This window comes from Mauremys reevesii, linkage group 3 (assembly GCF_016161935.1).
Source record: "Mauremys reevesii isolate NIE-2019 linkage group 3, ASM1616193v1, whole genome shotgun sequence".
Lineage (NCBI taxonomy): Eukaryota > Metazoa > Chordata > Testudines > Geoemydidae > Mauremys > Mauremys reevesii.
This window is the reverse complement of record NC_052625.1, coordinates 98,245,801-98,264,080: the sequence shown is the minus strand read 5'-3', so window position 1 is coordinate 98,264,080 and position 18,280 is coordinate 98,245,801. Positions and strand designations below refer to the sequence as shown.

Below are 18,280 nucleotides of genomic sequence, written 5' to 3'. Positions count from 1 at the left end.
TCTATTTCTGTTTGAATGCACCTGAGTATTGGAGGTTGTTTGCTTACATTATACATTTATTTATAGCAGGTAGCAACATTTAGTTTTCATCACAAATTACAAATATGACCTTTGGTGAACATAGGCTATGTTATATTATATAGAGGTAAATGTGACTTTGCCTAATCTAAGCTTGTTGTTCTATTGAAAGAGGCACTTAAACTGTTTTATGAAACTTTTTATCTTAAAGGAACAATGTCAACTTAAAATAGGATCACCAGACAGCAAGTGTGAAAAATCGGGACAGGGTGTGTGTGTGTGTGTGTGTGGGGGGGGGGTAATAGGCGCATATATTAGAAAAAGACCCCAAAATGGGGACTGTGCCTATAAAATTGGGACATCTGGTCACCCTACTTTAAACTGTAATCATGTGTACTAGGTGTGCTGCCCCTGATAAAGATGGGAAAACGGAGGCCTCTGGCATTTCAAGCAATAGGGTAAACCCTTAGCTGTAGGATCTGGGCTGGTGGAGTCCAGGTTTCTAAGCCTGTCCTTGAACAGTTACACTGCATTGTAAAGCTGGGTGTAGGGTGGCTGGAGCTAGGTCCCAGGCTCATGCTCTGCTGTCCATACTGCCCTATACAGCCCCTCTCTGACGCACTCTGGGGCTTGAGCTGTGCCACGCTGCACAACAGCAGGCTTGGAGCCAAGTCTTTGGAGCCCCCTGGGTCCTAGGCCCTGGTGCCCCCAACCCCTTCCTGTGAGGCTGGCAGGGGCCCTGGCTTCCCCCGGAGGCTGAGCGCGGCGCTGCAAGGCGGCTCGACAGCCCCTAGGGGCCAGTGCCGCAGGCGGAGTCTGGTCGAGCCGCCGCGGGAACCCGCCCAGCCGGGCCCGCTCTGCCTTTGGGGCGGAACTAGCTCCCGATCCGCGGCGCCCCTAGCGGCTTCCGCTTCACCCTCCGCCGCAGCTGCTGCGCTGCGTCCCGCCCCCTGGCCCCGAGCCGGCTCGGCTTGGCCCGGCCCCCGCACGCCGCACTGCTCCAGCCGCCGCCGCACCATGAGGGTCTCCGCGCTCTGCCGCCTAAGCCGGGGAGCCGCCGCCGCCCCGCTAGCCGGGAGGAAGGGAACCGCGCCCCGCCGGGGCTCGGCCAGTGCCTGGGGCCGCTGGGAGAAGCAACAGGCTGCCGGGTAAGCGGAGCCAGCGCAGCCAGGTGTCCCGGGGGCTGCGGCTGGGCGGGGAGCTGTTGCGGGACGTGGAGGTGCCGCAGGGTCTTTCCTGCCCCTCCCTTCCCGCCGCGGTGGCCGCGCAGCTCAGGGGCTGCCTGCGCCCCGCTGCGTCTATTGTAAGAGCTTGGCGGGGTTGGGGCAGGGGCTCCCTCTGGACCCCCAGGGCCAAGGCGGGTGCTGCCGCCCCCCCGGCCCCGGGAGGTTCAGCTTTCCTCTCCGGCCTCGCGCCTCAGCGGGATACTGGCCTGCGCCACCTCCCCTGGGGGAGTCACTTTGCAGCATCCCCTGGGCATGGCAAGCTCTGCTCTGCGGGATCCCGTTGTTCTCCGCGCCTCGCGTGTTACTCCAGCACAACACTCACGTGCACGTAACTTCCTTGTTACAAACCAACGTGCCCTGATCTCAGGAAAGGGGCTCCTCGAGTACAGCTAGCTCTGCCACGTTGCACGTACTTCATGGGTTCTGTGGAACAACATAAATGCAGCTCTCCATGAAGTCAATTATGTATTCAGTTACAGTATGTGTTAAATTATGTATTAAAATTCCACAGTGCATTAACATACATCAGAGGCTGTGAATTGATTCCTTTACTGCGTTTTAGTAATACCGTAGGTTAGTAAACGTGAAAGAATTTAAAAGATGAAATGTACTTCCCTGCTTCTGCCCTTTGTTTACTGCTCATATTCCCTTCAGCTTGGAGAGTAAGAATCATTGAAGCTTTTGTAAAAGCAGCAAAGAGTCCTGTGGCACCTTATAGACTAACAGACATTTTGGAGCATGAGCTTTCGTGGGTGAATACCCACTTCCTGGGATGCATGCATCCGACGAAGTGGGTATACACCCACGAAAGATCATGCTCCAAAACGTCTGTTAGTCTATAAGGTGCCACAAGACCCTTTGCTGCTTTTACAGATCCAGATTAATAGGGCTACCCCTCTGATACTTGATTGAAGCTTTTGTTTGTAGTCGGTTTCACTTTCAGATTCTTAGTGTTGCACTGCTTGTCTTTCAAACCCTGCAGAGAGGTGGGAAACTTCTGTTGCTCTCTGGGGTTTTTTAGAGCTTGTTATTACAAGCTCAATTTTAAGTTGTATTCAGACATGTAATTTTTTTTACATGTAGACATCAAAGTTTGTAATGTTTGTGTTTTTTCTTCATTACAAGCTTATGTATTTTATTTCCTTAATGTTTGATTGATTGATTTGTTTCCCTATTAAAACAGCAATGAACTGGACAAGGCTCCATTTGTTTCAGTGCTGCTCACAGGCAATGAATAGCAGCATTGAAACTTAGTCTAATCTTAGCAAGTTTACTTTGTTGTTGCTTGGGGAAGCTATAGACAGCCCTAGAGCTACTGGAGCTATCTGCAGTCTCAGGAAGGTATTACTTGTTTGGATCACATTTGAACATCATTCTCACCCCCAGGTTTTAGGGATAGTTGAAATGAAACAAACTATGCAAAAAGTGCATATGTCAGCGTTACCACTCCCCTTAAAGTATCCTGTTCACTGGAGAGTGGATTTTCCAAGCCTTGTGGAATAATTAGAGGTTTAGAATCTAAAGGACTGGGCATGTCGGAGCAATGGTAAATGCAAGCTAAATAATGAAGGTATTGTGGCTGGATTTGTTACTTCAGGTTTGCTATACTTAGCTGCCAAATGTTACTGATTTATTAATATATACACATTGCTTTGAAAATGAAAACCATTGAACATGCTTAAATATTTATTCAGCAGTTCTGAATTCTGTCACTGAAATAGTATGGAAAGTTAATGTCAAAAGCTTTCTGGTAATGGTGTAACAGGGAAATGTGTAACAAACATTGATACTATGTTACTGTTGTGTTGCAGAGAAATCATTCAGAGTTCAAAGAAAGTCCTGGCATCCTTGCAGAAAGGACACCCTACATTTAAGCCAACACTTGCCATTGTACAGGTAGAGTATTTATTTGTTTGTATATTTAACAAAGGATTGTTTCTTATTATTTTCATTTTGAAACATTTAAAAAAAATTTATATGTACTATTAGTAGAGTAGCAGAAAAGACTTAAGGTAAAAGGTAATAATGGGAGATATACCAATCTCCTAGAACTGGAAAGGACCTTGAAAGGTCATTGAGTCCAGCCCCCTGCCTTCACTAGCAGGACCAATTTTTTGCCCCAGATCCCTTAGTGGCCTCCTCCTGGATTGAGCTCACAACCCTGGGTTTAGCAGGCCAATGCTCAAACCACTGAGCTATCCCTCCACCTTTAATAGAAAGGCACTTGGACTGATTGGTATTTCCTAGTTAGCTTCTTATAAGCTGTGGAATGAGATCTATTAATAAATCTATATACATACAAAGTTTATTGATAACTTTTAAAAGTAGCAACAAGTTCTGCTATTTGAGCATCTCATGAGTGATCAACAGCTGGCTTTATTGCCAAGTCTTAAAGAGTTGCTGTCTTTTAAATATACAGACATTCTTAGTGGTGTATAGCTGGTTTCCACAGAAAGTCATGGGATAACTCTCTTTAGGTTCCATATGAAACCAATTTCCATTGTCAGAATTGGTGTCTAAGGCTTCCAGACTGGGAAGATGTGTAATAATCCATTGTACTGAGTTATTAAAATGCAAAATTACAGGGACTAGATAGCTAGAAGGATAGTGATGGGATGCAGGTCCTTATACTTCTAAGTCATTGGTTCATATCTGTCCCAGATCAGTAGTCGCTAAAAACAGTTACCATAAGATAAATGGAGTTTGTGGAAAGAGTTGGTGACTTTAGTCCAGTTCCCAGTAGATAGTGGTTCACATCACATTCAGTAGAGGTGGAAAATACTTGAGTTGTGGCATATTTGGGGGGAAGTGTAGAAAATGCTTTTATTGCCATTGACTGTGCTTTACCTGTTATAGGGATGCAAAAATAACTTCACTTTCAAGTATTGTTAGACTGGCGCCTTTTCTAACTAAACAAATTTGCTTAAAGCAGGGAAAACATCCAGCTCTTATCTTTAAGATATGTATTTCAACATATCAAGCCAAGATAAATATTCCAAACTGGCCTTCTGTCAGATTCCTATATACTGGGCAGCTTTAACCTCCTTTCACTACTGAAAGAGAGAGGGGTGCTGGAACAATATGTATAGTGGGGCTGCTGAGAGCCATTGGAAAAACTGTAAACCCTGTATATCATGGAAACTGCTTCAAGTCAGGGGGTGTGGCAACATCCCTAGTTCCAGCACCTTGGAAAGAGAGAAATGTTTGCATCGCACCTTCTTTCTGTAGATCTATGTATCAGAGTGCACCCAATTTTTCTTAAAATATAATCCTATATAATCTTTGGTGCTAAATTCTGTCCTTAGATTACTTACATTCTGCCTTTTTTTTTTTTTGTCCTTTTAAGGCGAGTGATGAAGATTTGGTGCAAGAAATAAACCAGAACTTTGCCAAAGAGGTGAGGATTAGGAGATGTGGTTGATTTTAATTGTGAACCCTCTGATTGTTGTAGTAACTTAAAATGTTTGTTTTCTCTTGGCAGATTGGTCTGCACGTTATTCACATTTGCCTCCCTCAGGGTAGCAGTGAAGATGAGGTAATTGTAGCATTTTGTGGGAATCTTTTTCTTTATACTTGAATTATAACACCAAATGGAAACATTTAAAATTTTCAGCTGTTAATTTGCACAAAATCAGGTTATTTTAAGACTCCAGATGTGGATTTGTCTTATTCAGGGCAGGTGTATTTTTAAAGATGGTACTTTAGCGCTTGTGCGTTCTCTTTCTGTTTGCTTCTTTATTATGGTTTTGTTTTGCTTGTATATGTCCAATATTTTAGCAATAGCCCCAAATGTAAAAAAAAAATCTAAATGCAATTTATCTTCTGAATTATATATATTAATAGAAAATAAAGATGTATGTTCTGTTTTCAGATGGGCTTGTTATTACAGGTCACTGAAGAAAATTTTGTTTTATGTTGTGAAAAGATTTTTTTTTTTAAACTATAGGGACCCGATAACCATAATACAGGTTGTCATGATTACAGGGCTAACTGTACCTCTCTCCCCTTTTCTGATCCCTCAGGTAATAGGCCTCTTGCCTTCACCTGCCCAGGGGTGGAATCCTACATTTCTCCCACCTCTAGGACTGGGTCCCAAGCTACAGCCCCCCATGTACTAACCTTGATTACTCAGCAGGCTCAACTAAGTTAAGCACCTGCAAGTCTTCCTTTTGAGAGCTCTGACCAGACAACTTCCTCACACCAAAATACTGTTTAATCATATCAGGAACAGAGCATAACATAAGAGAAAAGGGATTTTACACAACAGAAGGCCTACAACATGTCTACCTTACCTCTGGGGTAGAAGGTCAGGTAGATTTTGCTTTTTCAGATCCTCCAGCAGACTCTGCATCAGTCTGTCACGTGTGTTTGTAACTATGGCTGGAGCCTGGAAATAGTATCTTCCCCGCTAAAAGCTCAGGCATAATCTCCCAATGATTCCTGTCACATTTACTGGGAGGGTGCTGATTGGAAGCCATTGTGTTGTCTTCTGGCTAGTTTCTTAACAGCCCTACTATTAAATTAATCCAACGTGCATTCAGTAAACATTCCAGTAACCCAATGTAGCCATACTATCCCACTAACTGTCTCACTAGCCCTGTCACATACAGGATTTGTAAATTATTACAGATCAGCCCCGCGTCCTTCACACAAGTTCATCTAGTACCACAGCACTGTCATGCTTCACTTCAAATTGTCTTCTGATGGAAGCATCAAACTAGAAATTGGAAAATGTGTGTGTCTCTTCCTGGGTCAGCTGTAAATGTCCTGGGTAACCTCGGGAAAATCACTTAGTCTCTCTGCCTCATTTTCCCATCTGTGAAATGGGGATAATATAGCCTTGGCTCACAGAAATGCTGAGAGGCTTATCTGACTATAGGCTTTGAGAGTCTTGAATGAAATATACTTAAAAAGTGCAAAGTAAAGTAAAAAAATTAGAAGTATAGGATAGTAATATGGAATGGTATTAAGCCTGTCAAAATGATTAAGTGTTAATTATTAAAAGTTAGCCCTCGTATAATGCTTTTCTTCATTAGAACTTGCATCTGCTTTAGAAAGACCAGCTAGTATCATTATCTCCATTTCACAGATGGAAAAACTGACTCACAGAGAGGTTAAATGACTTGCCTAGTGTCACACAGCAGGTTCATTGCAGAGTCTGGAATACAATGTGGATCTACTGACTGAGTGAGGGTGAGGTCTGTAAAGACTGTGCACTCAAGAGCTTCTTTTACATGTATATACAATTTAAATAATTTTTTAAAAGCCAGGTTTTTTTAAAAGCTATTTAAAATATATTTTCAAGGTAGTCTTCACAAGCTCTTACTTAGCGCTAGCCTCACTTTCCATTATAAATATGAGCTAAAATAAATGTAAAATTACATAACTCTGTAGTAAATTTTCTTTGATTCTGTGATGCACAAAGATACAGCTTAGGCCAGGTAATGAAGAAGTGTGTGCTAGTTAACTTTTTTCAAAAGGGAATATATAGAATTTGTTTACAGTATAAGTTTTAATTTTTGAAGCCACAAGAAAATGAAATACATCACAATGGATCAGGTGTGATATTTTGTTAGAGGTGGACTCAGACACAAAATTCAAATCTGGATTGGGAGTGTTTTTGTCTAAAATATTGCTGCAACCAGATCTAGGTCAGTATTGAAATTTTATAAACACTTAAAAAGTCTGGAAGTAGTTGGGCCTCTAGTTTTGGTTTGGGGCCCAACTTTGTGCTGCTTGTGCCGTTTAAGGATCTGTGGCTATATCACTTGTCTGTTATTTGGCTGGTTTAGATTATTAAGTTAAACACTTCATAATAAGGGAAGATAAAACCTTTTTTCTGTGTGTCATTTTGTTACATCAAAATCACCTCCAGCACTAGATGTCAGTGCATGTATTCCTATATACAGAGGTTATCTTTTGTTTGGTGAAGAACAACATTTGCACCAGCTGAGCACAAAAACGTTCAATTGGTTGTTAAATCAAACTTTACATTCAGTCATTTTAATTCTTCTGGGAATTTTTTTCCCTTTTAAAATATCTATTTTTTTCTTTTGTTTCTAGTTTATCACGTCTTCACTCTACCCATATTTAAAAACCAAATACACAAAGTTCCAAAAACAAGTGTTTACATTTATTTTGGTGGTCTTACTAAAAACACTTGTTTTTGGAACTTTCTGTGTTTGGTTTTTAAATATGGGTAGATTGTATAGGAATACGTGCACTGATTATCTAGTGCAGGAGGTGATTTTGATGTAACAAATGAGAATGATAAACAAATGGGGAGGTAGCGTTGGGGAAAAATGGGAGGTAGGACAAAGGTTACAACAAAATCACACAGTTACACAGTTTTAACCATGTAAACATCTGGATGGTTCTGAATTTTAGTTAGTTTTGGTTTTGGTTTTAATGTGGCTAATGGAAATTGTTTTTGCAGGGTCTTGCCCTTTAAATATCATAATTAAGCTCTCTTCCCTTTTCCTTCACAATGGAACAAGTCTCTTTACATACACTTATCTGTTGACCATCATTTCAGCAATGTTAGGGACAAATTCCTTCAGTTATACCCCTGCAACTCCATATATGGGGATAACTGTTAATGTACTTACACACAAAGCTTAGTGAGTAGTATGTGCCACAGATTTGCTGCATGCTCCTCTTTCTGCTAACGCCGGGGTTCTCAAATGGGGTCGGGACCCCTCAGGGGGTCGCGAGCTGTCAACCTCCACCCCAAACCCTGCTTGCCTCCAGCATTTATAATAGTGTTAAATTAAACACACACTTTTAAATATATTTATTGGGGGGGGTTGGACTCAGAGTCTTTCTGTGTGAAAGAGGTCGCCAGTAAAAAAAAGTTTGAGACCCACTGTGCTAAAGCATGAGAGAACTAGACAGATGACAAATGCCGCGTGTTATAAGCATTATTTTACAGCTACAACCCATTTTTATTTCATAATGTTCTACTTCTACCTTTATCCTGTCTTCTAAAGCGTTTTATTAACTTCCTAGATTGTTGGTGAAATCTTGAGACTCAATGAAGATCCTACAGTTCATGGCGTTGCCCTTCACCTCTCTGAAAATGCATGCAGCAGCAAAATATTAAATGCAGTAAAACCAGAGAAGGATGTGGATGGGTAAGCTAAGTAGTGAGAGGTAGCCAGAGCAGTTAGAAGTTTTCTGGCTCTAAATCTTTTTTCCCCATTGCTTTTCACTCCTGGATTCCTCAGTCACTGTGTTTAACTGTCATTAAATGTGGACAAAAGATTATAAAATCAAACAAACGGTGGCTGCTTAAGTTATGTTGATAATATTGTGTTTTAATCTTTGCTAACTGTAAGCCTCAAAAGTAGTTACTTAAAGGCAACAAAAACCATGTTCCTATTTTATTCTCTTCATTCAGTGTTAAGGTATTCCAGTCCTCCGTGTTGTCATTCTTATTAATTTCATTGACAGCATTTTTAAAGAAAGCTCCAGGGTGAGAGTCTTGGCTGAATCTCTAAAGGGGGCATGGGTCTAAGGTAGTTTTAAGTCATGTTTGCACCTTCCCAGTCTATCCTGAACTGCTCCAAGGGCTGGAAAGGCCCTGGAGTAACTTCAACAGTCCTAGGTCCTGTCTAAATTACAGCAACGGACCTGGGCTGCCCTACCATTTTGTTCCTTTTGTCTCTTCCTCTCACTCTTGCCTTTTCTCTCACTGCTCCAACCTTCTGGAATAACATTCCTTCCTGTGCATCAGATATCCTGAGTACTTCCAAACCTCTCTAAACCTCCCACTGCATTTATGTAGCTTTCCACCCACCCCTGACAGATGCTCCTCTTTCTGTTTTTCCTCCCCTCTTTCTTTCCCTCATATTGTACTTGAACGTGTCACAAATTGTCTTGCACTCATTTTATTTCTTCTAGCCTTGTTCCCCTTCTTTTATCTATCTTGATAGTTCTATGTTTGTTTGAAATCTAAGCTCTTGGGGGTAGTGCTAGATATAGGAGTTTAGAGATTACAATAATCTAGTAACCATATACTATTGCTAGTTCTATGAGCCATCCAGTCTGTATTTTAACACATAGGATGTAACCCACAGGGCAAGCTCTAATTCAAATATTTCTCACACACACATTCTGTTCTATATGTTTCCATGTTTTTCTTTAATAGAGTATCAGATGTAAACCTGGGACGGTTGGTGCGTGGAGATACTTACAACTGTTCGGTTTCTCCCACTGCCAGCGCTGTGATGGAGCTTCTTGAAAAACTAGGTAAGACAATCTTGTGTGATTCTATTTCTAATATTGCCAAGTACAAGGTTTTGTATTCCTGATGATTTGTGAGATTCCTGTATAAGATCCTTGGTAATGAAATCTTTCTTAGTATTTTTTTTTCAGTTTTTGTCATACATTAGTCTTGTTCTGTATTTCTTCATGCTTTTTTCTGATATGCACAAAATAAACATGTAAACTCACCGCACTGTAGTGGATTTGCCTCCTGCAAAACCATGGTAACACATTAAAATAAATAAACCCTACAAACACCCGCTTGACTTGGTTTTTGTTTTCTTTTTTATATATATATAAAAAAGCAAAATGAAGACTGTGGTCCCAGTAACAGTCACAGCTCTATGGGACACACATGTTTTATAGACATAGAGATGAACTGTAAAGTAAAACTTTATTTGTTTGGTTTTGCTTCTTACTATGTACAGACACAGCCTCACAGTTTTTCTTGCTTAATTTTACATTTGAAATAACAGGTCCTCGCTTCCTTCTCTTTGATGGAGAATCTCAGCAAGATCTGAATTCAGAACTGCAGATATGTTTCTAGGAGTAGTACCGTGCCTTTGACTATAGACTCAACGTTTCATTGGCTTGGATGCTGCTATAGGCAAACCATGGAGCCCTTTTATAGGGTCTCTTGTAATTAAAAACCTTTTCTCTTAGTAAGGCAAATGGCAGAAAGTCCATTTACGTGGACATCTGTGGGCTAGCTCCATGCTCCAATGAAGTTTAGTACTGAATGTCTTTTACTACACTAGACAGCTTAACTGACTGATGGCTTTTCTTGTCAAACAGTTAAAACCGTAGATGGAAAGAAGGTGTTGCTAGTGGAAATTTGTGGGCCTCTGGAAGCCTCTTTGCAGTGCCTGCTTCAGAGAAAAGGTGCCATGACTATGAGCTGCCAGTGGAAAACACAGCAACTTCAGAGCAAGGTAAATATTTTCTTATGTCAAATCATAAGAATCCACTCAGCAACTCTGCAGTCTTTTTAACATTTTCTAACATTGTAGGATGATTCTGACAATTTACAAATGGAAGTAAATAATTTAAGAAGGCTTGGGTTCATTCAAAACTTTGAGATACCCTCTGCTACTACTAGTGGCAGAGAATATTTTAACTAGTGCAAATTGTTACAGTTCATGAGATTTTTATGCTTCAGCATAGGTTTGGGGGAGGGAGGATATTTAATGGTATAATTTCATAGTAATAGCAACCTATCAAAAAACACTGTTGTGAACTAACAACTCAAGAATAACTTCAGAATTGTGCTACTGACTTTTTTGCCTCTTTTTAAGCTGTAAGTGGTGAAGCTCTTTTTAAAAGCAATATTGTAATTGGATGAGATGAAGAAAACTGTGTTGTAAACATATGTATAACTGTTTTATGTAGTATCTAGGGTTGCTCTTACATGTCATTCTCATCCTCCCACAAACTTTTAAATCTCCAGTTCCTTTTGATAATTAATAATGAGGAAAAAATCAGTTTGTGTATGCTTTGACCTCAGATTTCTCTCAGAATTTGACTTTACTTCCTGATTGAAGGAAGGGTTGGAGGAGGGCCTGATGATGATGATTGGGAGTGGAAGCTGGCTGTATAATAAATATAGAGGAGATATGTTAAAACTGTCCCAAGCAGAGCTATTTATAACCCAAAAGAGAAAAGAGCCAGATACTCCATGAAGTTCAGTAGGGACCTCTCTGCCAATCTATTTTGTGTAGAATGTGCTTCAGTATTATGATATTGGGTGGCAGTACAAATCTCAAGCTATATAACTCATCAGAAGGCTCACTGTTCCATTGCTGGGACTGTTACAGCACTCAGATAATTTTCCTTCCCCTGCTCACTCAAAAGCAGTAGCTCAGTGAGACGTTAAGAGTCCTGCTTCAGAATATTATATATAGAACCACTTGTGAACTTTTTTAGATTGCAAGCCATACACCAGTGTTCACACAAGTGTATGGTCTCTCACACAATTTAAAACAAGTTTTATGCACGCATGTACTTCAATCAACCCTTTTCCACAGTGCTAGAAAGAGACACCCGCTTCTCTCTGCCATACCAGTAGGACCATTTGCATGAGGGTACTGCTCTATAATTTATGACCTAAAGAAATTCACAAGTGCTTCCCTTATTAGGACAGAGAGGAGCAGAACTCTTTCTAGCACTGAGGGACAATGGAAAAGGGTTGATTGAAGTCTATGGGCATGTCTACACTTACCTCTGGAGCGATCGATCCAGCAGTGGTCAATTTATTGTGTCTAGTGAAGACGCGATAAGTGGACCGCCGGGCGCTGTCCTGTCAACTCCAGCACTCCACCGGAGCAAGAGGTGCAGGCAGAGTTGACAGGGGAGCATCAGCAGTTGACTTAACACAGTGAAGACACCGCGGTAAGTAGATCTAAATACGTCGACTTCAGCTATGTTGTTCACATAGCTGAAGTTGTTTAACTTAAATCGATTTCTGCCCCGCCAATGTAGACCAAGCCTAAGAGTATGCAGGACTTGTTATGAAATGTTCTTTTGAAAGTTGTACGTGTTTTTAATTCTTTTTTACAAAACGGTTAGCAAAGGGACAATCCTAGGGCCTCTAGGTTCTACTGTATTGCAAATAATAATAAGCGCTAGAGAAAAGTGTATGTTATTCCACTCTCTTGTATCTAGTTCTTACATGTATAGGGCAAATTTACAGTGAATAAACCTAATCTGATGTTCCATAGAGAATACCACAAGGTGGCAGCCAATTCAAAAATTTAATGTAGAATATTTGTTTTGGATTCAAGGCTAGAATGAAAGAAGGGAGATATACTTTGAATTTAAGTTGAACAGGTGTGGTGTTTAGAAATTTCTTCTTTGGCAAATCAGTGTTTTTACAGTTGATGATATCACTGTTAGGGCTATCTTACTTTTATGTTTTAAGTGATAGACAACATTTTTAAAAGTATACACTTCTTTCATCTGTGGAAAGCAGTTTCCATAGCTTTTAATTTAAATCTAGTTTTTTAAATTTCTTTCTTTAATCATGTCTGTCTGTCTGTCTCTGTGTTTTATGACCATGTACTTCAATGGTAACTAGAAAAGAAGGATGTGTGTTACTCATATGGAGGGGTCCTTACTAATTATAGTAAGGGCTTGTCTACACTACAAAATTAGGTCACCTTACAGCCACTGTAGTAATTACATCGGCTGTCGGTGTCCATAACACACTCCTCCTGCCAGTTGTGTGTGTCCTCAGAATGAGTGCTTGCACCGGCTGAAGTGGGGCATTGTGAGGCATTGACAGCTGGAGTGTGGGGCACTGAGAGCCACTTGGGGCTCACAGCTGGAGCCCCTCCGCCCTGGGGCAGACCGTCAGAGTTGGTTGGGGCTCAGTTTCACAAGAGGGAGCCTATCAGCTGTGAAATTGACAAGAATGTCAATTTCACAGCTGCTATTATTTCACATTTGGTCTCTGGCTCTGGCTGTCAGCCCATAACCATGCTCAGCTTTCTGGCATTTTCTGTGACTTACCTGTCCTAGCAGGTCACTGTTAGGAAACAGAATTCATGGCCCAGGCGGGATGAGGTTTGAGGTTTTACATGCCAGTCTTCTTCCGTTCATTTTAACTTTTGTCTCCAAAGGAGTTTCCAGTTTTTTCTGGAGGTCTAATCAGTGGGGCTCTGGGGAAACTTGCCTTTGCCTACCTCAGCTGCAAGCCTGGGCTACTATGGCACCTGAGCAGTAACCCTCTCAGTTCTAGTAAACTTAGTCATGTTATTGTGTAAGTTTGTTGCTTATAACTTGTTACTCTACCCTATTGCATATCCAGAGATCTTCACCTTTGTCATGTCCCAAGGGAGCCCAGGGATCAGAAGCTAAACACAATGTTTCTTGCTTGCCATCATCAAGCATTGATGGTCCCATATTTATAGTGCCACATTACAATAACTATCGGTATATTTGAGGGCGTGGACTTATTAGTTTCTGCTTTCCTTGCATGCTGAAAGGCTTGACGTATGTTTTGTGAAAATTTGGTACAATGTATTTATTGATGAGGGTTCTACCCCTGCCCCTCCAGTAAATAATCATTAAAGTTAACACAACAGAGAGAAAAGCAGAACATTAAATAATGCAATCATACTTTGAATTTCCTGACTTCTATACATTTATATCTATATTTGAATATATTTTTGTGGGTATTTAATAGAGGTTTGCTGTGATACACCAAACAGGTTTGCTTTGTGGTATGTACCATGGCAAGGGAAATTAATTTAAACTATTTTAGTGACAACTGTGATAAGTGTTTTCAGACCAAGTTAATATGGCCATTTCACTGAAGCATGAATCTCAGGTTTACCATTTTTTGACATTAATTGTAGCATGAGCTAGGAATTAATCAGACATGTAACTCAAGATGGAGCGCTGCTAGTTTATCATTTAAAAAGGAAGGCGTTCTAATAACTGTGTTCCTCATTCATGTTAATTTGCTAATAGATATTTTAGTCATTGGGGCCTGATCCAAAGTTCAGTATTGTGGATTGAAAAACTCCCTTGCATTTTAACGAGCTTTGGATCAGGCCCTGTACCTCCATAGCTTTTGTACTGCCTCTTTATTTCAGACAGTTTCTTTTGCAGGAACATTTTTGAAATTGGGGAGTTGGTGTGTACTTTAAGCTGGTTAATTAATTTCAATGAACATTTGTCATTCACAGAGACATTACCAAGGTCACAAATACCTAAACGTTGCCTTCGTTACCTTAAACATTACCCAGGAGATTTCTAAAGGAACAAATGGCAGTTAGCTGCTTAATTCCCAGTTGCATTGTCTGCCTCTACATACTAACTTTCATATTGTCCTTCTGATCCTTAAAGTTGTTTCCTGCATCCCTAGCAAAATAAGCACTCTGGTAAAGTTTACTTTAATTGTACAGTAGAAGCAGAATGCTCATAAATGGCAACAAAGTGCTTGGTTACAAGAATTAACCAGGGTAGAAAAAGAGGAAAGTGCTTGAAACATGCAAACAATTGTGTGTCACATGAAAACTCATGTTCTAGACACCCTGATGATCAGTGCCTTTTAAATAGGCTTCTTAAAATAAAAAAACATTAAAGGCTGGCATGGCCCTAAGCTTGATTTACCAGCTGCATTTTAGATTTATTTATTTTAATTTTTTTTGTAAAGCAAATCTTTTCCTGCCCCTCTCAGCATACCAGAAATACAGGGACAGTTTTAACATTCCTGATTTTTATATTATAATTAAAGGTTGTGTAAAAAATTCAGTCTTTTATTTTCCTCCTCTTTATTTCCTTTGATTTTGGTGCAGTGAACAGGCAACTATATTTCTGCATTAGAATTGAGTTAGCTTGATTTTAGCAGTTATAAAATTATTTTCTTGTCACATCTGCATTATGACCTGATTCTTAAAAAACCCTGGATTTTCAAATAGTTCTAAATGGACAATTCCAATATTTCAGAAAACTCTAGCACAATCATGTGCAACTACTGTAAAGAGATACTGTTCTATTTCCATTTATGTTGTCTGTAAAATGGGATTATTATGAACTAAGAAATACTCAAGCCTTTAGATAAATTAAGATAATAGACTATCCTTCTGTTAATACGTATATAGAAAGCTCTTGCAGACACTGACCCTTCAGAGTGCATTTGGCATATGGAGAAGATTTAATGACATACTTTTAAGGAACAACTAATTTTGTTACTTTAAAAGCCAATAATCTGTTCCACTGTTTACAAATGATAAAAGGGAAAATGTAATGTATTTAATTGCTATATGATGTATTAATTTTCTACTGAGATTAGGTAATCCAGTTGTGGACAACTATTGTCTTCTAATGAAAAATACAGATAATTATTTTGCCAAAACATGAATAATACTTAGCACTCATGAGAAAATTTACTAAGATCATTTCTTCAGTTATTTTTTTAACATGACCCATGTTGTCTATTTTAAAAGTCCTTGCCTTGTGTTCATATTTACTGTAAAGAATTTTAGAGACACACAGACCCACTTATGTGTCAACATAATAAAAGATGGGTAAAACCCATCTGAACTCTAGTTCACATTTTCAACCAAATGTGGGTTTTATTTAAGGTTTGATTTGGGTGCCTCCTTCCCTCTCTTTGGCCTCAAAGCAGGCCTGTTATCTTTGCTGAAACTCATCCTGGAGTTTCAGCCTATTTAGCTGTCTTTGTTGAGCCAGCTGTGGACTGTCCTTTCAAATCTCACAAGAACCAGGGTTTGTGGGCTGGGTGGGACTCTATGGTGTCAGACCAAAGCAAGCATAAAAGAGCATGAGACATAAATGGAACAGCTGTCTAGAGCACAGCAGAAAAAAAAAGATTATACAGGAATTTCTACTGATAATGCTTTGTTAGATTACTGTTCTACTGTGTATGTGTTTTCAAGACATTCAGATTCTTACATGGTCATTGCTGTTTCTTGCATCTTAAATTTAATCAGGCATTCTAAAAGCCAAAGAGTAAGGACAGCAGAAGCAAGGAGGGGCAAATGTAGTGATCTGAGTTCTAGTGCCTTGCTCCGCACGCTGGTAGGACCTGGAAATGCAGCAGAGGTAGCATGTAAGCATCTGTGGGATAGGGAGCACCTCCGGTTAGCCTTCCCCCCACCCTTGTTTTCTCCCTCACCCACCACCCATTGAGCAACATTGACATGCTCCAGAATGAGCTGAGATCAGGCCATCTGAGCTAGGGCTTGTCAATGGTGGGAGTTGAGGTTGGAAATAAATGGAGACAATCTTACTGGAAAAATGGTCTTGCCTACTTCCTTTTTCAGTGCCACTATCCTGTTCCCCCCCCCCCCCCCCAGTTAGAGGCTGTATGTTTCCATTATGGATGTAATCAGAATAATAGAAACTAGTGCTTGTTTCAGGTGTGATGATGAATGTTATGACAACTTTCCTAGGGTCACTGACAAAAAAAATCACAACAGATGGGGAGGGGGCCATCACTACTGCTAACTAATGCTTAGAATGTACTGAATTGAAGCACTGTATTTGCAATGAGTGTATTTTGAAGAGATAAACACTCTGTGAGAATAGCATTGTTCCATATTATCATGGCTTGTTTTTATCCCTTTCTTTTGGTGAAAAATAATGACTTTGTTGTTGTTGTGTTTGAACACTTAATTAGTCAGCTCAGCTCTTAAACACATATGCTACAAATCCTAATGGTGTTAAAGTGGGGACCACTGGTTTTTAATATTCTCTGAAATCAGTGAAAACTCCTTCCCTCCCTCCAGCAAGCATATGTTTGTATATCTTTCATCCTCCTCCCCCTGCCCCATCAGAACAATGCCATTTGTCAAAAATAACGTGTATTCATTGTGTAGGTGCAACTGGAAGAAGGTAAGGAGAGTATGTCTTGGTGAAAAAAATGAAAATTTACTACCTCAGTGAAGTCCAGATAAAATTTAAAACATTAGACCTGCAATAGCCACAGGGTTTTAAATTATTACTCTTTTTTTCTGTTTAAATCAGATTTTGTATATTTATTTCCACTGAACGTGGCTACAGGGAATTCCATATCTGCTTCTCCTTCTCCTCTGCCCTTATTAAAACTGAAATAGTCTTACATCAGACCTAGAAAACCCATGTCTTCATTATGCCCATTTACATTTCAGTTAAAAAAAAATAAAATTATATTTTGTCTTTGATCATATGGTTTAAAAATGGCTTTTGTAGAAATCAAGGAAATGAAATATTTATCCAACCCTTATGGCAAAATAGGTTTTCAATTATCTGGAATATACAGTTACTCCATATCATTACCATTAAATGTTTGGCTTGCCCTGTCTGTATTGTTACTGTTATTTTAACATTTAGTCTTTTGTCTTGGGAATGGGTGGTGGTACTTAATCTGCTTCTACTTAAAAATCTCATTGGAGAGAGTCGTATTTTGTTATGAGGTAAGGTTTCAAATTATTTATTGGAACATGTTTTCCCAGTTGAAAAGATTTTTCCAGTGAGAATGCAAGATTCTACTTGCGAATCAGCCTATGAAGATCTTTGCCTGTCCTTAAAATATTGCTTATTGTGTTATGGATTATTTCATGTGACGTTTGTCATTCTTTCCAGTGTGATCTGATAACAGAATGTTATTTTACAATATATACTTGGTTATTCAATGACTGCATATTACCATCTGTCAATATCTTTCTTGTCCTTTTGGCTAAAATGAAGTGTTGCATAAGCCTGACCCCAGATGTACAGTACCTTCCCTTTTAACTTGTGTAAATTTGACTTTAAACATTAACTTTAATAAAAATCTGTTTTGCATCTGATGCATCCTCTGTCTGGGGACTATATAATGCACTTGCAGGGAAATAGACATGATGATTTAATAAATCTTTTCCATGTTGAAAGTCTGATTTATTTCTGATTTAGGAGATTAGCCCTCTGCATGCTTCTGAGCTTTTTTTGAGTGATTTATAAGCAATGAAAAAAAATAGGTTAGGGCAAAAAAAATCATCCTGTGTGAAGTGAAACTGAAATGGCCTGATGGGGTTTGTGCATACCACTGTAACTCTTCTTGGTCAATCCATCAGCCAAGTTTATAGGAAATTGATTAAAAAAAAAAAACCTTTGTCATTGTAACACTGACAAAGACTATGACTATAGAATATTTTGTATGCTTCAGCTGTTGGTTTTCTTTTATAAATTTGTTTTAAAACCCTTGCAAGGAAAAAAAATTGTCCTTAGTGTAATTGAACTTATAATATGTGTGTTTTTTCTTTCATTTTCTTTCTTTTAAAAAT

At 39.6% G+C, this 18,280-nt stretch overlaps 1 protein-coding gene across 10 annotated transcripts in view; it reads left to right on the top strand.

The window, feature by feature from the left end:
* The first annotated feature begins 839 nt into the window (after positions 1–839).
* MTHFD1L (methylenetetrahydrofolate dehydrogenase (NADP+ dependent) 1 like) overlaps positions 840–18,280 on the top strand; it is a 234,081-nt gene continuing 216,640 nt past the window's right edge. For 3 of the 10 annotated variants that reach the window (XR_005596097.1, XM_039529907.1, XM_039529910.1), the window contains exons 1-7: positions 848–1,166; positions 3,056–3,140; positions 4,591–4,641; positions 4,726–4,779; positions 8,253–8,377; positions 9,394–9,494; positions 10,305–10,441. Coding sequence is in view for 8 of the 10 variants with exons in the window: in XM_039529907.1 (XP_039385841.1) it covers positions 1,036–1,166; positions 3,056–3,140; positions 4,591–4,641; positions 4,726–4,779; positions 8,253–8,377; positions 9,394–9,494; positions 10,305–10,441 (684 nt within the window). In the remaining 2 variants the exon portion in view is untranslated. Of the gene's footprint in view, positions 1,167–3,055; positions 3,141–4,590; positions 4,642–4,725; positions 4,780–8,252; positions 8,378–9,393; positions 9,495–10,304; positions 10,442–18,280 lie in introns of all 10 variants that reach the window. The other 7 variants (XR_005596096.1, XM_039529911.1, XM_039529912.1 and 4 more) reach the window with 4 other exon arrangements.